Raw genomic sequence first — 24,452 nt, 5'->3', positions numbered from 1 at the left:
CTGCCAACACGAGGCACGAGCACTAACGGCGAGTAACTGCCGCCGCGCGACCGACGTCCAGCAGTTGGTAAACAGCAGCCAACTCCTCAAACGACGGTGACCACCAAACATGGTACACAACACAAGAGCCAAAGACAACAGAGGTCACATTCCTCCTCCACCGCAATAACCTATTAAAATCAAGTTCCCTCTCCTTCTTCCTTAAGTGACCAATGAAACTAACTACCTTTTCAAAATTCTGACGTAATGAGATGCGCAGTGAACAGTAACAACAAAATATAAAGGACACTGCATAGCTAGAATGCACCATTAGGCCCAGAAGATGGCCGCTTTAACCGTGGCCGAAACGTTGGTTTTTCTCCAGCAGCAGTAGTTTTTTTTACAATATGACGCGGCACCATACCCAGAAAACTTTTATGTCGACTGACTCTGGCCACGGAAGCCTACGCAATTGTGATAACACCTTTAACCCTATAGGCATGCGCAAGGGAAATATCCATTTGTGGCTTCCTCGCTCGCAGTGGAATTTAGGAATATGAGTCCCCTTTTTTATTCTGTGACCTATAGCTACTAAAGGGAATAGCAAGTTACAGACCTGATAAGCTTGCTGTGCTGTTTAATTGAAGCTTCTTTCTCCAGGTGGTAGTGATCATCAGTGGGTGGGTGTAGCAATATTTTTCTCAAGCAAGCTCTTACACTGTGCGTCAGATAGCACACTTTTGTGCCAATACTGACCTGTGTTATAGTCTTTCATAGTGGTGCACCTGAAGAAGATCTTCTTGGTATATAAGCCACATCATTTTGAATAAAATTATTGACATTTCGACACCTTGCTCTATTGTCTTCAGGAGTAAAACTATTGAACACTGCTGAGAGAACGGGGGCATCGTACATAGTTCAAAAAGATCGGTGTTTCAGCCCGTGGCTGATCATTTTGGTATTCCATTAGTTAAACATTTGTCAGAGATCAAATTAAATTGCAAAAATATACAATATTCTTGGATGGAATAATGCATAAAATAAAGGAAAGGCAACCACTCTCCTATAGCTTACTGACGTGTGGTGCATAGAAACATGCAACATTTACACTATCTTCAAGCTCGTATCCATGCACAGAAATATGTGGCAGTTATATGGAGTCATACAGCGCCGGCTTTCACAGCTTTAGAGTTGTTTTTGTTTCTTGGGCATTTGATTGTGTTTCAAGGCTTATTTCCCTGCCTAACGTTTCACTCTCCAATGCTGTAGACATGATCAGGAGCTATAATGACTCAGAAAACAGTTACAGTGCCAGACATGCTTAATAAACTGAACTGTTTGCATGTATTCACGGAACCGTAAATTTGTGTTGCCATCTGGCCAGAGCCTTAGATTGCGGAATTGTGTCACTGTGAATTACAAAGCTCATAGTGGGGAAGAGTTGCTGCAAATTGCTTTATTTAATGCTGAGGCCCATGACTTATCTAATTTCAGCCGTGCTTCTTTTCTGTTAAACTTATTTGTATACTTTTGAATTTCTATGTGGAAAAATGAACTTGTGATTCTCTGGTCTGAATGCATGACTTGCTACTGCCGATTAATCCGTGTTGCCCATACAATTACTTTGCCGTAATGCAGTTGTTAATTAAATTAAATTTAAGAATGCATTAACACCCACCTTAAGGAACACAAGAGCAGTTCTCTGTGAAACACAGATAAATCGGCAGTAGCAGAGCATGCACTGGGACCAGTGAACAACAAAATTTGTTTTTTTTGGATAATATAGATTTATGAAGCTTTAAATCATTATTATGCTAGGATATGCTGAGAGACTGTAGAAATTGAAAAGCATGAGAACAACTCTTAACAGAAAAGGAGGATGATTGAAATCAGGCGCAACTTGTTGGCCTTAGTGCTAAATAAAGCAGACAGCACCAGCTCTTCCCCACTACCCCCCTAAAAGCTCAACAACACATATCGATGAGTCTCCATGATATTAAGTAGCGGTTTGATGACATCACGAACTAACTTTTTCCTGGATACGTACACTCCTGGAAATGGAAAAAAGAACACATTGACACCGGTGTGTCAGACCCACCATACTTGCTCCGGACACTGCGAGAGGGCTGTACAAGCAATGATCACACGCACGGCACAGCGGACACACCAGGAACCACGGTGTTGGCCGTCGAATGGCGCTAGCTGCGCAGCATTTGTGCACCGCCGCCGTCAGTGTCAGCCAGTTTGCCGTGGCATACAGAGCTCCATCGCAGTCTTTAACACTGGTAGCATGCCGCGACAGCGTGGACGTGAACCGTATGTGCAGTTGACGGACTTTGAGCGAGGGCGTATAGTGGGCATGCGGGAGGCCGGGTGGACGTACCGCCGAATTGCTCAACACGTGGGGCTGAGGTCTCCACAGTACATCGATGTTGTCGCCCGTGGTCGGCGGAAGGTGCACGTGCCCGTCGACCTGGGACCGGACCGCAGTGACGCACGGATGCACGCCAAGACCGTAGGATCCTACGCAGTGCCGTAGGGGACCGCACCGCCACTTCCCAGCAAATTAGGGAGACTGTTGCTCCTGGGGTATCGGCGAGGACCATTCGCAACCGTCTCCATGAAGCTGGGCTACGGTCCCGCACACCGTTAGGCCGTCTTCCGCTCACGCCCCAACATCGTGCAGCCCGCCTCCAGTGGTGTCGCGACAGGCGTGAATGGAGGGACGAATGGAGACGTGTCGTCTTCAGTGATGAGAGTCGCTTCTGCCTTGGTGCCAATGACGGTCGTATGCGTGTCTGGCGCCGTGCAGGTGAGCGCCACAATCAGGACTGCATACGACCGAGGCTCACAGGGCCAACACCCGGCATCGTGGTGTGGGGAGCGATCTCCTACACTGGCCATACACCACTGGTGATCGTCGAGGGGACACTGAATAGTGCACGGTACATCCAAACCGTCATCGAACCCATCGTTCTACCATTCCTAGACCGGCAAGGGAACTTGCTGTTCCAACGGGACAATGCACGTCCGCATGTATCCCGTGCCACCCAACGTGCTCTAGAAGGTGTAAGTCAACTACCCTGGCCAGCAAGATCTCCGGATCTGTCCCCCAATGAGCATGTTTGGGACTGGATGAAGCATCGTCTCACGCGGTCTGCACGTCCAGCACGAACGCTGGTCCAACTGAGGCGCCAGGTGGAAATGGCATGGCAAGCCGTTCCACAGGACTACATCCAGCATCTCTACGATCGTCTCCATGGGAGAATAGCAGCCTGCATTGCTGCGAAAGGTGGATATACACTGTACTAGTGCCGACATTGTGCATGCTCTGTTGCCTGTGTCTATGTGCCTGTGGTTCTGTCAGTGTGATCATGTGATGTATCTGACCCCAGGAATGTGTCAATAAAGTTTCCCCTTCCTGGGACAATGAATTCACGGTGTTCTTATTTCAATTTCCAGGAGTGTATAAACAGTTGGGTTAGCTGAGCTTTTTTCAAGGTTGTAACTGCTTTCCAAGTTGTTATAGCCATTGATGATGTTTCCACTAATGGAAGATGAAATTTTAACCACAGATATATGGCTTGGACTGTGGCCTAGTGCTCATAACACAAGTCACCAAGGATGGTTATAGGAAGGCTGGAGTGGCAGTTTGGGACATGGCACCAGCCCCCTTCACCCTCGCCCCCCACCTTGTTATGTTATTTGGTTCCTTGCACCCTGGGGCCATCAAACTCGACTTCACACACACACACACACACACACACACACACACACACACACTCACTGCATTGCCTGCATTTGTGGAAGGCCATACCAGAGCCAACAGTCAGTAGTTTTACTCCTGATGCTGATGATGATGACAGTGACAGCTGTTGAAAGATCAAGGACTTTATTTGAAATGATCCAACTGGAAAATGGAGAGTCAGTTGTTAGGTACAATTAAAAAAGAAGTAGTAATAATAATAAGAAGAAGAAGAAGAAGAAGAAGAAGAAGAAAAAGAAGAAACTGCCTGTAGAGATTGATGATAACTTTAATGGCTACTTTCACAGCTGGTGAGGCACAGACAGTGAGGGCATTCGAAAGTATCTCACTACTGTAGAGACGCCAGCAACTGTTCCGGCTCAGCTCGCTGTTGCCGTCTATCTCTGCTGGTAAGACTGGTCCTGTGGTGACAGGGTACCAGTTCTGTAGACACCACTACCTGATTTGGGTAGGTTAACACTGTGAGCTGTTCTGCAACCTATTTGCTGCCTTGTAGATCCAGCTGGGGGCACACAGTAAACTGTATCACAATTACTTCTTATCCCCTCCCTCTAGGGCACTTCGATGTAACAGGCCATTCAAAATTCCAACTAGAAATTTGATGTATCTCATCATTTTAGTTTCTTTGATAAGGACTTAGTAATCACAGAGCAGAGATGCTGTTTTATTTCATCAACATATAAAAGCGGAAATAATTGGAAGTTCAATATTCCCTCACATCACTGTAACATAGGTTAAGTATGTGTCATTTGGTATTGTCATAAAAGTGTTAAATCATACATAATGTGAGTGCAAATGTGGAAGTTTCTCTCCAATGCAGAAGATGAATGTTATGTGGTCAGATGCAGATAATAAGTAACATATTATACAGGGTTATTTTAAATGATGGACCCATTTTCAAAACTTCATATTTGTTCAAGTACAGATCCAAAATGAACAAGCTTTATACCGATGAAAAGAGAAAGTTTCAAAGTTTTTTTCATAATGTTTTATATCAAATTAATAAATTTAATAATTTGTAATTAACTAGTGTTTAATAATTATTTGATAACGAGAAATGTTATAAATGTTCAATGTGGCCACCGTGGTTGGTGGTTGAATACCAAATTTTGTACGAGATGCTCGCTGCACTGCAATTTGAGACTCACTTTTCATCAACTCAAGAACACAAAAAACCTTGTGTTCCATAGTCGCTTTCTCACTCACAATTGATAGTGAAACAGAATGACGGCCCTAATACCATGCGAACTCTGCTAGCCGCTTCTGAAACCATCACCACCTGCCCGCCAAAAACTTCGAAACTTCCTTTTCTCATTTGTATAAAGTTTGTTCATTTTGGGTTTGTACTTGAATACGTACGAATTTTTGAAAATGGGTCCATCACTTAGGATAACCCTGTATTTCACTAACATTTCTCTGATTAGTCCCACCTGAGACAGTTTTCTTATTAATGCTGACTGTTGTTCTGTTACTGTTAGGTGAAAAACTGAATCAGACATAAGGCCTGTTATGTCTATACTGTTCTTCAAAGTGGAGTTGTAATTCCGAAACCCATTGAACAGTAATTAGGTAATATAAATATTGTGACTGAAGATGTAATATTAATAGTAAAATATATCACTAAGCTAGAAGTTGCATCCATGGACAGAACACAACGGAATGTTATTAATAGCATTAACAGTGCAGTTATGAAAGAGAATTTTAGGAATTTCATGTAAGATATGGCTCTTCAACCTGTGTGTTTTTCCCCATAGTGAAAACAAGCTTGATAAAAATAATTTATACTAGAGAGGCCTGTAAGAAAACTTTCATCTTCATATATTTTTTCTGCCTTTCTCTCTTGGTTTATTTTTACACAACTAATTCAGGGGTAAAGTTAACATTATCACTGAATAGTCAATGCCTCTACTATTCAGTTATCTTTACTCCTAAATTATTTACATTCTACCAGGACTTTCCATTACCATATCTTTTTATTTTTAGGGCCGCATGATTATTGATGGAGAGGAGCAGAAGGAATCCCTAATTGACATGATTATTGACACGCAGAATTCATCAAACCAAAACAATGTGATAAAATTCAATGATAACAGCAGGTAAGTAAACCATTCTTTAATTCTGCATCAGCACCAATAATATGTGATTGCCCTTTCCTACCTTTTTACATTACATTCATTGGTCAGAGACTAATTATCCATTTGGACCATTGTATAGTGTCAGTAAGTGGCTTAAGGCAAATGCTGGGTTGGTCCCCTAAATGACAACATGGACAATATCTAACCTCATCTGTGCCAAGAACATGACCTCAGGGTCGTTTGTCATTGTTGTTGTGGTCTTCAGTTTGAAAGCTGATTTGATAAAGCTCTCCACATTAATCTATCCTGTGCAAGCCTCTTCATCTTTGAATAACTGTTGCAACCTACATCCATTTTAAACCTGCCTATTGTATTCATCCCCCGGTCTCCCTCTGAAATTTTTCTCCCCATACTTCCTTCCATTACCAAATTCTTGATCCCTTGGTGCTTCAGAATGGGTTCTATCAACTGAGCCGTTCTTGTAGTCAAATTGTGCAATAAATTTCTTTTTTACCCAATTCTGTTCACTATCTCCTCATTACATACTTGATCTACTTATCTAATTTTCCAAACCTCGTGCGGTGCAGTCCCCAACACTCAGTCTTTCCTTCTCATCCTGTCCTGTAAGTCTCCCCTGACCTGGGGTTCTGGATGACTTTTCTAAACTGTACCCCTTTCCCTAAACCTCTCTAGTCCTTTTCCTTCAGCCCTCTTCCTTTCCCTTCTACTCTTCTGCCAGAAGAAAGAGCCACTGGCTCCGAAAGCTTGTGAAAGTTAAATCGTTTTGTGTGTGTGTTCCCCTGCTGCTGCTTGGTGAGTAGATTTTTTTATCTGTCCATTTACATTATATTATTAATAACTGATTTTTTCGTTGTTATATCTAATCTTTAGCATTCTTTTGTAGCACCATATTTCAAACACTTCTACTCTATTCTTGTCAGAACTGCTTGTCATGTACATTTCAGTTCCTCATAAGATTATAATCCAGACAAATACCTTCAGAAAAGACTCCCTAACATTTAAACTTACGTCAAATATTAGGAGATTCCTCTCTTTCAGAAATACTTTGCTTGCTGTTGTCAGCCTCCATTTTATATATCTCCTCTACTTCAGCCAGCATCAGCTATTTTGCTGCCTAAATAGCAAAACTCTTCTACAAAACAATGGAAACTCCAGGTAGGAATATTAATCAAGGCTAGTGAAGATGTAGGTCTAAGGATAAGTGGAGACAAAACTAAATACCTGGTTACTACTAGAATGCCAACAGCAGTAGATCAGGAAATGTTAAGAGTTGGAGACATGCAGTTTGAAAAAGTGAACACATTTAAGTATCTAGGCGTGGACATCACTTCGAGAAATGAGATTGAATCTGAACTGAAGAAGAGATTACGGGCGGGAAATGCGTGCTACTTCTCACTGAATAGATTACTTTCATCACGGATATTGTCTAGGAATTTAAAGATTAGAATATACAAAACTATTATTCTACCAGTTATGCTGTATGGGTGTGAGACTTGGTCTCTCACTGTGCAAAATGAAAAGCCGTTTCGAGTATTTGAAAACAAAATTTTGAGGAAAATTTTAGGAGCAAAAAGGGATGACATTAGCGGAGAGTGGCGAAAACTGCATAATGAAGAGGTTCACGAACCCTATTCAAGCCCTGACATAATCAGTATTATTAAATCACGTAGGCTGCAATGGGCGGGTCACGTAGCTCAAATGGATGAGGGCAGGGCAGCGCGCAGAGTACTGGTAGGGCACCTAGAAGGAAAACGTCCTGTGGGGAGACCGAGGCGTAGATGGGAGGACAATGTGAAGGCTGATTTGAGGAGCCTAGGTATTGAAGGTGAATGGAAGGAAATAGCCCAAGACAGGGGCAGATGGCGAAAATACGTTGCTGCGGTAATGGACTCTCGAGTCCGGTATGACCAGTGAGTAAGTATGTAAGTAAGGTAGGAATATCAACAATGTAGGAAAAGACAGATTGAAACTTACCGTATAGAAGACAAGTTAAGTTGCAGACAGGCACAATTAAAAGAGACTTACATAAAGCTTTTGGCCACATCCTTCATTAGTAAAAGAGAGACACATACAAGCAAGCACAATTCATGCACACATGACCGCCAACTCCAGCCTCTCAGGCTGGACTGCAACTATCATGTGGGATGCAACCAGCAAGCTAGAGAGAGCAGAGAAGGGGAAGGAATAGAAGTGTATGGATGGGAAGAGAGACAAACACTGTTTGGTGGAGTGTGCAGGGACGAGAATGCCAACAGGCACAGTGTCAGGAGGTTGTGGCGCAGGGAGGTGAGGAAAAAAGGAGAGGAGAGGGGAAAGGCAGCGGGTGTGCTGGTAGAGGGTGGGAGATGAGGATGGGGAGGTGATGATAGGACAGAGGGCGTGGAAACTGTTGCGTGGAGGGTGTGGGGCAGTGTGTTATCGTAGGTTGAGCTGCGATAGTTATGGGAGTGGAGAATGTGTTGTAAGGGTAACTCCCATCTGCATAGTTCAGAAAAGCTGCTGGGTGAGGGGAGGATCCACATGGCCCAGAACGTGAAACATCCATTAAAATAAAGTGTGTTATGTTCAGCTGCACGTTGTTCCACAGGGTGGTCTGCTTTGCTCTTGGCCACAGTTTGGCTGTTGCTGTTCATCCTGGTGGAGAGCTGATTAGTTGTCATGCCAGTATAAAAAGCTGGGCAGTGTTTGCAGCAAAGCTAGTAAATGACATGGCTGCTTTCACAGGTGGCACGGCTCCTGATGGGTTAGGATAAACCTGTTACAGGACTGGAATAGGAGGTGCTGGCTGGGTGAATTGGGCAGGTTTTGCATCTGGGTCTTCTACAGGGATACAATCGCACCCGTTTCAGATTGCTGCTTGCATCCCAAGTGATAGCTGTATTCCATCCCAAGACGCTAGAGTTGGCAGTCATGTGTGCATGAGGTGTGCTTGCTGCTGTGTGTCTCTCTTTTACTAATAAAGGCTGTGGTCGAAAGATTTATGTAAGTGGCTTTTAATTGTGCCTGTCTGCAACTTAACATTCATCTTTATGCTAAGTAGCAGTCTGTCTTTTTGCCTGTTTGAATCTTGTTCTGCCTTCACTGGTTCATCTGTCAAGTCAATGCATTTGTCTTTGGTTGTGTTATTTATTTTTGTTTCTGTCAGTTGGCACCTAAAACTCCTTTTGAAACTTTCAGAAACTGATCTTTTTTAGTTACCCATGTCCCATCTCCTTACTTTCCTTCCTTTTTGTAATTTCTTCAGTTTTAATCTACAGTTCATAAGCAATATATTATAGTGATCAATTCTCAAGAATCAGTCAAATGAGTGTTCCATACGCCACTTTTTTTGGTGGATGAAGTGTATTTCCTTAAGATTCTCCCAGTGAAACTCAGCCTGGCACCTGCTTTTCTTACAGTTAGTTTTGAGTGTTCATTCCACTTAGGTCACCCTAGACAATTACTCCTCAGTATCAATTTTCTGTATTCGCTCCACTTGATATCACTTCAGTCAGTTACACCTGGGTGCCCTACAGTCATTACTGTTTTCAGTGATTTGTCACCAGTAGTGCAACAGAACAGTTATGGTTCTCTTCACCTACTTATGCACAATATGTTACATTTATCTAAAAACAAAGATGATGTGACTTACCAAACGAAAGTGCTGGCAGGTCAATAGACACACAAACAAACACAAACATACACACAAAATTCAAGCTTTTGCAACAAACGGTTGCTTCATCAGGAAAGAGGGAAGGAGAGGGAAAGACGAAAGGATGTGGGTTTTAAGAGAGAGGGTAAGGAGTCATTCCAATCCCGGGAGCGGAAAGACTTACGTTAGGGGGGAAAAAGGACAGGTATACACTCGCGCACACACACACATATCCATCCGCATATACACAGACACAAGCAGACATTTCTTTTAAAATGTCTGCTTGTGTCTGTGTATATGCGGATGGATATGTGTGTGTGTGTGTGTGTGCACGAGTGTATACCTGTCCTTTTTCCCCCCTAAGGTAAGTCGTTCCGCTCCTGGGATTGGAATGACTCCTTACCCTCTCCCTTAAAACCCACATCCTTTCGTATTTCCCTCTCCTTCCCTCTTTCCTGATGAAGCAACCATTTGTTGCGAAAGCTTGAATTTTGTGTGTATGTTTGTGTTTGTTTGTGTGTCTATCGACCTGCCAGCACTTTCGTTTGGTAAGTAATGTCATCTTTGTTTTTAGATATATTTTTCCCACATGGAATGTTTTCCTCTATTATATACATATGTTACATTTATGTACATGTGGGGTCCACTGCCAGTTGTTGTACACTCTGTAGGTCTTTTGGCATTGCAGTCTTCCTATAGATAACAGCCTCATCAAGTCGTAGCCTCATGAAGCTGCCATCATTAATATATAATGTAAACAGTAATGACTCATAACATTCCTTGGGTTAATCGAGAAATTGCCTTTACTTCCATCAATTTTGTCCCATTACAAACAACAGTTCAGTGTGACATCCTGAATTAGTGACAAATGGCCAATGCTCAGCAAGTTCATATTTTGTTCACCAACCAACAGTGAGGAATTGTACTGCATGGCTTCTGAAAGTCAAGGAATAGGGAATTGGCCAGGACAATATTGTCTGTGGCACCATGGATGAAAAGAATGAACTGATGATGATAGATTTCCTCACAGTGCTGCAATGGATGTTTCAATCTGGCTGAGAGCTTCTTCTGATGAATTTGTATCAGAATGATCTATGTTCTGTAACACTGAGTACAAAAACACAGGTAGGTCAACTAAATCTACCTGCTCTCTTTTCTTAAGCCTTCTGTCAAATTCCTTGAGAAGAGCAGCTTTCGAGATGGTGGTCATACCCAGTTTCGGAGGCCAGATATTTACTGACTAGAAGAAACAACTTCATAGCTGCAGTGTGTCTCCTCATAGTTCTCTCATCAGCTGCTTTACACACAATAAAAAATTTAACACTTTCCAGGTCTACGGGAGCTAATTAATGTAATTTTAGAATTGGTTAAAGAATCTTCATTGTGTCAAATTTGTTCGACAGGATATGTGCTCACCAGTGAGTGGTTACATTCAGTACTCACCAAAAATATATAAAGAATAGAATTTCAAAAGTCCATAATATATGGAAGATGTTTCAATATTCTGAAGTCACCGACAGTAAAATATGTCTATAAATATCATTATAAATAATTAAGAAGTAAAGGTAACAACTTGGCAAGCACATGAGCAAGAATGAAAACTTGCAGACAAACATGCACACTGCCAGAACTTTCCATGCCAAAAGTGTATTAAAATAGATTTTATTTCTATAAAATATTGATGTTTTCAATATATCAATGCATTGTTGTCATGTCTTCTTATGGAAAGTAAGCACGCTGACAGATGGCTGTCCTGCTGCCAGTTTTCAACTGTGACACACAAAAGTCTGCTTGTGGTACTGAAGTTGTCTGTAGAGCTGGAACAATTCTGAGGCCTTTATAACAGCAAAAACAATCAATATTTGACAAAGTAATTTAATTGGATAGATAAAAAAATCTACTCACCAAGTGGCAGCAGAAAACACACACACACACACACACACACACACACACACACAAAAGAAAGTTATAATTAGGCAAGCTTTCAGAACCAGTGGCTCCTCCTTCAGGCAGGCGGGTTGAAGAGGGAGGAAGAGGGGTGAAGGAAAAGGTCGGGGGAGACTTACCAGAATTCTATTGTTATTTATGAATTTGCATATAACTATTTACGGTTCACTACACTGCAGGACTTTCTCCCAATCGTCTATTGCTTATTCAGAAATTTGACAGCTATTTTCTTTCCCACCCTCCACTTATTTTGTTTATTTGTAATTCTTTTATGTTTTTGTGCGTTTGTTTTTCACCAAACCGCTCTGATCGACTTTTACTGCCATCCCCTGCGTCACTTAAACTGCCAAGCTAATTAGTTTACATTTTCTCCTATGACTTTGTCTTTCTGTTTACCCAGTTTTTAAAATTTTGTCTGTTTTCGTATCATATAGAGCACCTCTCTTATTACTTATTGTCTGTTCTCACAGTTTTCGTATGAATTTTTCTGATTTTTCCAAATTTTTTCCTTGCTTTTCTTCTGTTTTTCTATCTTATATCCTCACTCTGTTTATCTTTTTTGTTATTCCCACAATTCCTAGCACTTCAAACTGTCCTCTCTAGTCATGATGAATCCCGTCTCATATTACATCTGTTCTTTTCAAAAGCATGCTTTTGCACTGTCAAAACTAAGTCCCACGTTTTGTTTCTTGAAACCTGCTTGTCCCTTAGAGTTACTCCAAAAGGCCTAACAGTAAAGTTCCTGTTTCTGGATGTAATCCCTCTCTACACCAGGTTCTTTTACAGTTTCAAATGCAGCACTCTCTTGCTGTTACCCGGCTAATCTGTGACGTGTATGCCTTGTCCGCCAATTTCCACTTTACCAGACTTCTTTCCTTCTACAAAATCCTGCAGTTATCTGCCCCTCATGTTTCCTTGGATGATATCATCCACCAAGCCCAATTCAAACTGCGACAGTATGCCAGATTTCACCACAAAAAGCTATTCGACCTTCTCCTAAACTACGTGAAAAATGTGTTTCCCTTCCTGTCCCTCTGCAGCTCCCTAAATAGCCACACCATCGACCACCACTCCCCTCCTACAAACTGAGCTTGGTCAACCTCCTTAACATCCAACAGCCTTTGCTACTGCCTCCCAGACCAAGAATAACCCATAATCACAAGAACCAATCAAAACAGTACAGTGTCTTCAGCCTCTTTGTAATGTGCCGGGCTGTATCCTTGTATTAGTGCCACTTAAAGTTTACGTCACAACCGGATGTATTGAAACATTTCCTCACCCAGTAGATAGTGCGCAGTGTTACTGACCTACCTTGCTTTGCTTATTCAATATTGTCTTCCCGGTAGCTGCGTCCATCTCACCTAAGTCACACTGAAATTAAGAAGCCAGGATCCTAGATTAAGTTTTCCAAAATCAAAATTCAAGACCATATTCATTGTTGAACATTTATGACAACCACAGTGTGATTTATTTGCTATCAGTCACACACACAATATTCATGTGACCAGGCCTCTTACACTTAATCGTCACATTAGGTAGGTCAAAAACTTCCAGTCTTTAACAATGTTCACAATTATGCTTTTTTGGTACCGACCGGAAAAATTAACCGACTTGCCGCACTTTTGCTCCATGAGAATCTGACCGAGAACTAACTTAGAACCGCACCAGCTCGGACCTTATATAGACGAGTGCTTGAATATTTGACTATTTCTGTTAATATATTATAGTTTATAATTTCCCAAGGTTAAAATGATCCTTTCTAATTGGTTTTGAAGTTAGCTATTGGGTTTTATTACTTAAATAACATGAGTGAGCTGTATCAATTTAAATACGCAGGACTAACTTATGCATCTGCAGTGGGAATTCCCGACTTATAACCGTGGCAGCCCTCTTCAACAATAATTTTTACTTATTCAAATTTACTTAATTCTTAATTAATGCACTTACAAAGTTGAGACTGGAGTCATTTTACGTAGAAAAATAAAGGTAGCAAAAGTATCAAAAACAGGTCTCGGAATTATTTAGTAGTTTGGTCACAATTGACACTGAAAGTCATACAGGCTACAGATTTCAAGTCTTAATATCTATTTAACTAATAGATTTTAGGTTAATTTAAACACTTTGCTGGAATCAGTAAAATTTAGGCTTTCTTTTGGATGCAGTCTTATAGCTGAATTCGACCTATTAGCTCACTCAAATTTTACTTAATATGTATTGCACAATATACGTCATTGTTCATAACTTTTAATAGGATGCATTTCCAATAAAACTAATTAGCTCATTACTTTCAGAATAGAATGTACTGAAATAATAGATTTTACTAGGGGAATTTTATTTAAACTATCTCTGAATTCTGTACTATGAGGCTGAAGGCCACAGAATGTGTAGTCGGAATCTGAGTAGTGAAAATGAAAAAAAATAAAAGTTCATTGCTTAACTAAGTTACTGAAGGAGTGTAAAACCAAAACAGGATCGCAGTGGGCAACCCTGCTTCGTTACATCTTGTCTAAAGCACTCTCCCTTGCATTTGATAATGCTGCTTTGGTGAAGGACATACTTTCCTTCACTTGTAATGTCAATTGGTAATATCACTTTGCAACCCAATCCCAAAACCTTCCCAACAGAAAACCTGAAATTGGACCCTGCCTTGAACAGTTCCGACCATAGTACCAACTTGATCTACCACCACTACCCCAAAATTATCGCGTATAAGCCTTCCAAGAATTCCTCACATCCAGCAGTGCTTCACAGCACTTCCACAGGTCCCTTCAACATTACCCTAACTTGTCCTCTGCAGAACTCCAGGCCCTACATTCCCTAAAAGCTGATGACTCCATCATTATCTTTCCAGCAGACAAAGGAACTACCACTGTGGTACTTGACCGTAAGGAGAATGTTAGCAAAGGTCTACGCCAGCCATCTGACGCCTCTACATACAGCAGCTGCCATTAACATCCCGTGCCTGTGATTCAAACTGATCTCCAATCCCTCTGTAAGTCCCCTCACAAGGACTAACAAGTCAATCCATAAAACTTCTCACCCTACCAGAACAACGCACCCCCACCTTTTATCTTCTTACTAAGATCCACAGATCCAACCAACCTGGTCGTCATAATTGCTGGCTCCAGAGCACCCACTGAACATATATCTGCCTTAGTTGATCATCACCTGCAAACCATAGTACAAAGACTTCGTTCCTATATCAAAGATACCAATCATTTCCTAGATCGTCTGAAATCCATGCCTGTCTCAGTTCCGCCACACACCGTGCTTGTCACTATCGATGTCATCTCCCTCTATATCGACATCCCCCACATACATGATCTGTCTGCTGCTGAACATGTCCTCGGCCAGTGCGCACATGATTCCAAACCATGGTATCCTTCCGACTCACCTTAATCAACTTTATACTTACCAACTACTACTTCACATTTGAGGTTATGTAAACACTGTTTGGCATTTTACATCGGCAGGACTACCACCAGATTATCAGTTATGATGAATGGGCATAGGCAGAGGGTGTACACAGCCAACACACAATATCCTGTTACAGAGCATGCTGTACAACATGACAGTCATGACCTCGGTGCCTGTTTCACCACACACCATCTGGATTCTTCTCCCAGACACCAGTTTCTTAGAACTCCACAGGTGGGGACAGCATCTCCTTGGCTCTTGCCATCCACCTGTCCTTAATTTACATTAATTCCTTCTGTCTCAGCATGTCTTCAAAGTAACTACTCTTTTCTTCACTCTGTTTTAGTTTTCCACTCTTTCATTGTCTTACCCATCTATTTTTCACCCCCCCCCTCCCCCTCCCCTCCCCTCCCCTCCCCTCCCCTCCCCTCCCCTCCCCTCCCTTCCAGCTCTGTTATGTGTGATGCACTTAGCTTTTCACTCTTATTAACCATGCACGATGTTTAAGCAGTAATCCCTGTCTTCCATATTACCCTGTCTTCCGCCTTTAACCTCTCAAGTTTTCAAATCTTCTCCAATACAACAATCAATTTTTGCCTTCACATCCCATCCGGTAAGTCTCCCCTGCCCCGCATTTCTGGGTGACTTTCCCAAAATCTAAACCTTTTCCTAGAGCTCTCCAGTCCTTTTCCTTCACTCCTCTTCCTTCCCCTTCAATCCTTCTGCCTGAAGAAGAAGCCACTGGCTCTGAAAGCTTGCCTAATTATAACTTTCTTGTTGTGGGTTGGCAAGAGAGCCAACCCGGTACTACTAGAGGAAGCCGAAAGGCAAAAGGCACGCGTTTTAGCTCACACAGGCTGGCGTGAGGTCTGGAACAGGACAAGGAAATTAGACTTCAGCATAAAACGTATGTTGCTGCTGGAATATTTAACTTTAATCCATAAATGGTGAACATCGCTCTTGACGGTACATGTTTTACAGCATCAATAGTAACTGGTAATGGCGCCTTGCTAGGTCATAGCAAATGACGTAGCTGAAGGCTATGCTAACTATCATCTCGGCAAATGAGAGCGTATTTTGTCAGTGAACCATCGCTAGCAAAGTCGGTTGTACCACTGGGGCGAGTGCTAGGAAGTGTCTGTAGACCTGCTGCGTGGCGGCGCTCGGTCTGCAATCACTGATAGTGGCGACACGCGGGTCCGACGTATACTAACGGACCTCGGCCGATTTAAAGGCTACCACCTAGCAAGTGTGGTGTCTGGTGATGACACCACATTTCTTTTTTTTTTTTGTGTGTGTGTGTGTGTGTGTGTGTGTGTGTGTGTGTGTGTGTGTGTGTGTGTGTGTATTCTGCAACCGTTTAGTGAGTAGATTTTTTACCTATCCAATTAAATTATTTTGTCAAACTCTGAGGCTTTGCCATAGAGGCATATACAAAATCACATTAGCTAATCAGTGTGGTTGGTGTGTGAAGCAGCCATGCCTAGCCCACTGTTGGGGCTGTTCTTTTGCTGTTGGACGTCTTTTGTGTGTCCTAATGAGGTATTAGGCTGATGAGCAGATGTGAGGACATGGAATCCACCATTTTAATTATCATTACTATTACTATTATTATTATTATTATTATTATTTCAGTGCAATTGAAGGCTTTCAAGTCAAAAAATTCCATCCAAAAGTGGCAAAGGAAGCAAGTAACTTCGAAATAGAAGAAGGAATGTTGCACATTGTCTTCACTGCAGAGACACACAATTTCCCTACAGGTGTTGCACCATTCAGGTAATGATTTCCTGTCTCAGTAGTAATACCCCCTGTACAGCAACAAACTCAATGCTACTGATGTGTTCTTGATACTCTACAGTGGGGCAACAACGGGCACCGGGGGCAGGATAAGAGATGTACACGCTGTCGGAAGAGGCGGCCATTATATTGCGGGAACCGCCGGCTACTCTGTTGGAAATCTATTGATTCCTGGTGAGCACTTATTTAATCTTCTATTACATAATCAGTGCTGCATAATGCAGATAAAAATAGATTTCCTGTGTTTCAGTTGTAGTGTTACTACAAACATTTTTCGGTTGTGGAATGTGTGAGAATGGATTCTTCTGAAACTGTCAGTGTCTCAGCTTGTAATATATATGAGTCTTATATCAGCATCTACATATACATGATTATTCTGCAATGCACAATTAAGTGCCTGACCGAGGGTTCATTGAACCACTTTAAAGCTGTTTTTCTGCCATTCCACTCTTGAACAACATGTGGGGAAAAAAGAACACTTAAAACTTTCCTTGTGAGCTCTGATTGCTTTTATTGTATTACAATGATCATTTCTCTCTATGTAGGTGGGCGCCAACAAAATATTTTCACACTTTGGAAAGAAAGCTGGTGATTGAAGTTTTTAGAGAATATGCTGGCGCAACAAGAAATGTCTTTTGTTTTAACAATTGCCACCTTAAATTGTGTATCATATCCGTGGCACTCTCTCCCCTATTTCACAATAATACAAATTGATAAGTGGTTTTGAAAGACTTGACTGTCATTTTCTGGTCTTCAAAAATTTTCACTACAAAATGTGTTCATTGTGAGTTATACCCTCATGCCAAATTGTAATATTCTTGGATAAAATGTAACACATTACTCAAAGGTTTGTCAGAAATAATTTACAATCAAAAAGCACTTTGTGCACATGACCATGTCCGTATAGGTAACGCCCACAAATGATCATTACAGTTTAAACATCAAAACATGCAGTGAAATGCACATCAGCACATTTGTTTATGTTAGTTTGTCGTGTTCTATTCATTGATGAACATGTCATGATAAATTAAACAGATGTGCTGATGAACATTTTACTGTATATCATGATTTTTAAGACTTAACAGTTGTTTGTAAAGTGTTAGATATATGGACAAGATCATGTGCACAAGGTGCTTTCTGATTGTGAATGCTTTATATCTGACAAATATTTATATAACAATATAATGAAAAGGATAGCTGCTATTCTCCATATAGTGGAGATAGTGTGTTGCAAAAAGGTGCCACAAAAAGACTGTCGCAAGATTTCCTTTTGGCCAGCAAGTACTTTGTCAAAATTTGACAACACACACACACACACACAAGCCCATTATGGGAGAGGCAACCAGCTGGGGGGTAAGGAGGAGGCTGGGGTGGGAAGGGAGAGGGATAGCAAGGTAGGGGTGGGGGACGGTGAAGTGCTGCTGGGAGCATGCAGAGATGAAGGGGAGAGTAGGGCAGCTAAGTGCAGTTGGGAGGTTAGACGGAGGGCAGGGGAGAGAAGGGGGGGGTAGTGAAAAAGGAGAGTAGAGCTTCCACCTGCACAATTCAGGAAAGCTGGTGTTGGTGGGAAGGATCCAGGTGGCACAGGCTGTGAAGCAGTCATTGAAATGAAGGACGTCATGTTGGGCGGCATGCTCAGCAACAGGGTGGTCCAGTTGTTTGTTGGACACAGTTTGTCAGTGGCCATTCATGCGGGCAGACAGCTTGTTGGTTGTCATGCCCATGTAGAATACAGCACAGTGGTTGCAACTGAGCTTGTAGGTCACATGACTGGTTTCCAAGGTAGCCCTGCCTTTGATGGGATAGGTGATGTTTATGACCGGACTGGAGTAGGTGGTGGTGGGAGGATGTATGGAACAGGTCTTGCATCTACGTCTATTACAGGGATATGAGCTATGATGCAAGGGGCTGGGAGCAGGAGTTGTTTAGGGATGGACGAGAATATTGTGTAGGTTCGATGGGTGACAAAATACCACTGTGGGAGAGGTGGGAAGGATAGTGGGTAGGACATTTCTCATTTCAGGGCACGGCGACAGGTACTGAAAACCCTGGCGGAGAATGTAATTCAGTTACTCCAGTCCTGGGTTGTACTGAGTCATGAGAGGAGTGCTTCTATGTGGCCGGATGGTGGGACATTGGGAGGTATTGGGTGACTGGAAAGATAAGGCTCAGGAGATCTGTTTTTGTACAAGGTTGTGAGGGTAATTACGATCTGTAAAGGCCTCAGTGAGACCCTCAGTATATTTCGAGAGTGAGTGCTCATCACTACAGATGAGACGGCCACAGGTGGCTAGGCTTTATGAAAGGGACTCCTTGGTATGGAATGGATGGCAGCTGTCGAAGTGGAGGTATTGCTGGTGGCTCGTAGGTTTGATATGGACAGAGGTACTGATGTAGCCATCTTTGAGGTGGAGCCAACCTGGAAAAAGGTGGCTTAATGGGTTGAGTAGGAATAGGTGAAACAAATGTGGGGGAAGGTGGTGAGGTACTGAAGGAATGTGGACAGGTGTCCTCACCCTCGATCCAGATCACGAAGACGTCATCACTAAATCTGAACCGGTGAGGGGTTTGGGATTCTGGGTGTTTAGGAAGGATTCCTCTAGATGGCCCATGAAAAGTCGGCATAGAATAGCACATGCAGATGCCCATAGCTGTACCTTGGATTTGTTTGTAAGTAATGTCTTCAAAGGAGAAGTAATTGTGGGTGAGAGTATAGTTAGTTATAATGACTAGGAGGGAGATGGTTGGTTTACAATCCAGTGGACATTGGGAAAAGTACTGTTTAAAGCGGTAATTCCATGGGCACTAGAGATGTTAGTGTAAGGGAAGTGGCATCAATAGTGACGAGCAGGGTACCATATGGTAACGGAATAAGAACTGTAGAGAGTCGATGGAGGAAATGGTTGGTATCTTTTATATAGGAGGATAGGTTGTGGGTAATAGGCTGAAGGCATTGGTCAACAAGAGCAGAGATTCTCTTGGTGGGGGCATAATAACTAGCCACAATGGGGTGTCCTGGGTGGTTGGGTTTATTGACTTTAGGAAGCATGCAGAATGTAGGAGTGCAGGGAGTGGTAGGGGTGAGGAGAGAGATGGACTCCGGGGAGAGGTTCTGGGATGGGCCTAAGGGTTTGAGGAGAGACTTGAGATCCTGCTGCATTTCTGGAATTGAGTCACTGTGACAAGATTTGTAGGTAGATGAATCTGACAGCTGGCAGGTAAACCTTGCTATTTAAAACAAGAGTGGTGGAGCCTTAGTCAGCAGATAGGATTATAAGGTCAGGATCAGTGTTAGGTGGTGAATTGTGTTTCTTTCTGTGGATGTAAGGTTAGTTTGCATGTTGAGTTATCTGGGGAACAATGGTGAGGCAAGGTTTGAGGTTAAGAAAAGGGGTTGATTTTGGGGCAGTGATGGTGGATCATGGTTGAATGGAGAAATGAACTGGGTCATGCAGGGTTCAACTCTGGTCTCTGGTTGAGTCTGTTTGGTAGGGTTGGTGGCGAGAAAGTGTTTCCACCGTAGGGACCAGGAGAAGGAGAGAACATCTTAAACAAGTCCTGCATTACTGATTTGGGAGTGGGCCAAAAGGTGAGGCCTTTGGAAAGGACTGATACTTTTATGGAATTAAGGATTTTGTAGGATAGGTTCATGACTGTGTTTGGGTCTGTTTAGGTTCTGGATTTTGTGTGGTGGTGGGGGAAGGGGGGAGAGTTTTGGAGGGTGGATAAATGTAGTAGGTCTGCAAGATAGGGTTTGTCAGCTGTGAAGGAGCATGGGGGAGGTCTGGAAGTTGTTGCAGGTGTGGTGGACAGTGGAAGTAGAAGGCAGGAATAGGAACCGAGCAGGTTGGAGAATTTTTTGAAGTGACATTGTGCGTGTCGCCCTAGTTCCTGGAGGGCAAGAGTTTCAGTGTGTGTTACGGGATCCAGGAATTTGGGATTGCATAACAGGAGAATTTTATGGATGGAGTGAAGGTATTGCAGAGAGGTTTGGGCCTGATTGAAATGGTTTTGCAGGAGTATGTTGGTAAGGGCTAAGGATTGGTGGAATCTGAACAGATGGATGTCATTGTTGAAGGAAGGGTGGCAGCCAGAGAAGGGAATTTGATGGTAAGGCCATTTGGGGGGATTCAGTGAGCCAAGCAACAATGCAGGAACAGTATATTGGACTGGATTGTGGTTAGTGATAAGGAAACTTTTCTGTATTGATGCCGATGGAAGGAGCAAGGATCCATGGTGGTGGAAAAAATATTTATATGATGTGCTACATTTTACCACTGATATGACAACTTCACATGAGATTGTAACCCAGTGAACACATTTTGCTCCAAAAATTTTTGATGACCAGAAGCTGACAGCAAAGTCTGTAGAAACAGGTTGTCGAAAATAAATAAGTATTTATGCAATCTTGGCTATAGAAACTTTTTACCAAGTAAAACAGATTGCTCCATCTCGTTTCTCAGCATGATAAAAAATTCAGTACAAAATGAGCAGCTCATCCTTCCACTTTTTTGATGTCCTCCATCAATCCTATCTGATGTGGATCCAACACTGCACAGCAATACTCTAGAAGAGGGTGGACAAGCACATTGTAAGCAGTCTCCTTAGTAGCCCTGTTGCATTTTCTAAGTGCTCTGGCAAGAAATTGCAGTCATTGGTTTGCTTTCCCCGCAACATTATCTACAAGATCATTCAATTTAAGTTCTTTGTAATCGTAATGCCTAAGTATTTAGTTGAATTCACAGGCTATTGATTTGTGTGATTCATCATGTAATGGAAATTTAGTGGGTTCTTTAAGTACTCGTGTAGATGACCTTTCATTTTTGATTATTTACGGTCAATTGCCACTTTTTGCAGTATACAGATATCATGTGTAAATCATTTTGCAATTGGTTTAAATCATTTGATGACTTTACAGGACAGTAAATGACAGCAAAGTCTGAGACAATCTAAGAGGACTCTTTAAATTGTTTCCTAAATCATTATGTAGATCGGGAACAGCGAAGGTCTATAACACTTCCTTGGGAAATGCCAGATATTACTTCTGTTCGAGGTAATTCATAAGTTTGAACACAGTATGTGTTCCAAAATCACTGCAAATCGACATTAGTGACATGGGTCTGTAATTCAGCAGATTACTCCTATCTCCTTTACCGTACTTTACAGACTACAAGATGCACTTTTTTCTTCAAAAAATTGGCTCCAAAATTCACGTGCGTCTTATACGCGAAATTTATATAAAAAAGGCCAGTGTTTATGTAAAATTCTCGCTAGTCCTAAAAATGGCCATATATTCGATGCTGCGAAAAACCTATTTCTATCTGGCAACATTGGATTCAACTGACAGCAGCAGTGCACGGATGCATCGAACATGAGTTGTTGAGATTCACAAGATTGCTAACACTGTCTCTCTCCCTCCCAACCATCACAAACACAGAACACTGTCTATCCTATGATGTGTTACTGCAGTCTACAGTACCAGTGAACTTGAATTGAAAGTGATTTATGTTATCAGTAACAGTACAATATTTTTGTTAGTAGCTAGTTTCGTAATGGAAAAAAATAAAAGTTATTCATATGATGCGAGCTATGAATTGAATGTAATAGTATATGCAGAAAAACATGGAAACATAGTAGCTGACTGGCATTTCGGCCCTCCACCAACAGAAACTAACATTTGCGATTGGCAGGCTCGAAAGAAGAACTGAAAAAAATATGGAAGACTAAATGTGCAAACAGAGGACTGAATGCAAAATGGCCAAAACTAGATGACGTATTGAGAAATATTGAAGGACACCGTCAAAAGGCATTGGAATTAATACAAAAGTGATTCAAATACCAGTACACGCTCGTAAGCTAGTGCTGTAGTGGAACTTAACAAACTTTAAGGGTGGAGTTGCTTGTTGCTACAGGTTTATGAAATGTCGTGGACTTAGAATACAAACCAAAATATCTCAGAAAATGCCATAAAAGTAAGAGGAGAAAATATTATCTTTCCATCACTTTGTTAATTTACATCAAAAGAAAACCAATGTGGAACTAAGCCAGATAGCAAATATGGATATATCAGTTGTGATGAAAGGCACCGAAACTATAACTAAAAAACTATAAAAGCAAGTGGAAATGGAAAAATGCACTACTCTGTTGTCCTTTCATGTTGTGCTGACAGTGCTAAACTAGAGGTAATGATCATTTTCAAGTGCAAAACAGTGCCGAAACCTTCTGAAATACCATCAGGTGTTGTATATGTACATAAGGGTAGAATGGATGAGGCTGGGATGAAATTATGAATTAACAGTGTGCAGCAGAGAAGGAAAGGTGCTTTATTGAAGAAGAGCTCTTCTTATGCCAGATCAGTTTAGCAGTTATTTGAAAAATTCAGTGAAAGAGAAGTTGAGATGGGGAAATACAGAGCTTGCTGTTATTCCAGGAGGACATACTTCACAATTGCAACATTTAGATGTCTCGATAAATATACCATTTAAAGTGTATATGAGAGAGGAATGGAACAAATGGATGCTGGATGAAACCCAACACGAATTCATGCCAAATGGAAGTTAAAAATGACCTACAATCATACAAGTGTGTCAGTGGATAAAACAGTTGTGGTCTAGAGTGATCAAAGACATTATTGTTAAATCTTTCAAGAAGTGCGGCATAAGTAGTGCTCTCAATGGCAGCAAATACAATCGTATACCTAAAGAGGACAATGATGACAATGAAGAGGAGGAAGAAGAAGAAAGTTCAGATGACGATTTTCAAGGACTTTAAAGTTCATTTTGATTTTGTAAACTAAGAAGTTTTTTTAGTCAGACTTTGCATTCTAAAAATAAAAATGGTAAAAATATTATTTTTTTTAAAAAAGTTGCTTAAAAATTAAGTTGCATCTTATAGTCCATAAATTATAGTAGTAGGTATTGGTGTGACTTGTCCAACTTTCCAGTCTTTAGGTACGGATCTTTCGAGTAGCAGGCAGTTGCATATGATTGCTAAGTGTGGAGCTATTGTATCAGCATACTCACTGGTATACAATTTGAGCTGAAGGCCTTGTCTTCATTAAGTGATTTAAGCTGTTTTGCTGCACCGAGGATTTCTCCTAAATGCATTTGGCTTGATGAATATTATACTATTAAAAACGAGTATGTTATACTGGACAGTGAATGTTCTACGGAAATGAAAGAAAGAGCCGATGTGCCCATAGGAAGCATGGTAGGATCTCTAATGTTCACAGTTCATATAAACAATTCATTAGCAGCACTGCCAGATTGCCTCCTGTCGAGGATGTTGTCTACAGCAACATATATCGTTTGGATGAGGCTAGTAACCGGAACTTTGCAAACCGTCTGTAGCTGAACTTGGATAAAATACAATATGTGCAGTTCTGTGTTGCACAAGACTTGAACATGTGATTGAAATTAGGCATGAAGGTAAATCAATAAATGAAACAGAATATTCTAAATTCTTATGGAGTCATATTGATAAGAACCTGAACTGGTGGTCATGTTACAAATCATCTTAAACACAACACATGTTATAAATCTTCTAAAATGTCTAAGCTGTGCAGCTTGTGCATTAGAGTTATATTGGTTTTGGAGCTGAAAATGTCAAAACAGTGACTTACTTTTACCAATTTTCATCTACTAAAGTCTTCTGGCATCATATTTTATGGCCAACCCTACATTGAGAAAAAGTGTGTGTGTGTGTGTGTGTGTGTGTGTGTGTGTGTGTGTGTGTGTTGCACAGTGGCATGTAATAAGGATAATAATTATGTGGCATCCACACCACACATCCTGAAGACAGCTCTTTAAACAATTGGGCA

At 41.6% G+C, this 24,452-nt stretch overlaps 1 protein-coding gene across 2 annotated transcripts in view; it reads left to right on the top strand.

The window, feature by feature from the left end:
• LOC126095222 (phosphoribosylformylglycinamidine synthase) overlaps positions 1 to 24,452 on the top strand; it is a 202,346-nt gene that overhangs the window by 49,737 nt on the left and 128,157 nt on the right. For both annotated transcript variants that reach the window (XM_049909959.1, XM_049909960.1), the window contains 3 exons: positions 5,729 to 5,841; positions 16,472 to 16,612; positions 16,695 to 16,807. In XM_049909959.1, coding sequence (XP_049765916.1) covers positions 5,729 to 5,841; positions 16,472 to 16,612; positions 16,695 to 16,807 — 367 coding nt within the window. The remainder of the gene's footprint in view (positions 1 to 5,728; positions 5,842 to 16,471; positions 16,613 to 16,694; positions 16,808 to 24,452) is intronic.

The sequence above is a fragment of the Schistocerca cancellata genome, chromosome 8 (genome assembly GCF_023864275.1).
Source record: "Schistocerca cancellata isolate TAMUIC-IGC-003103 chromosome 8, iqSchCanc2.1, whole genome shotgun sequence".
Lineage (NCBI taxonomy): Eukaryota > Metazoa > Arthropoda > Insecta > Orthoptera > Acrididae > Schistocerca > Schistocerca cancellata.
The sequence above is the reverse complement of the archived record's forward strand: the minus strand, read 5'-3'. Positions and strand labels throughout refer to the sequence as shown.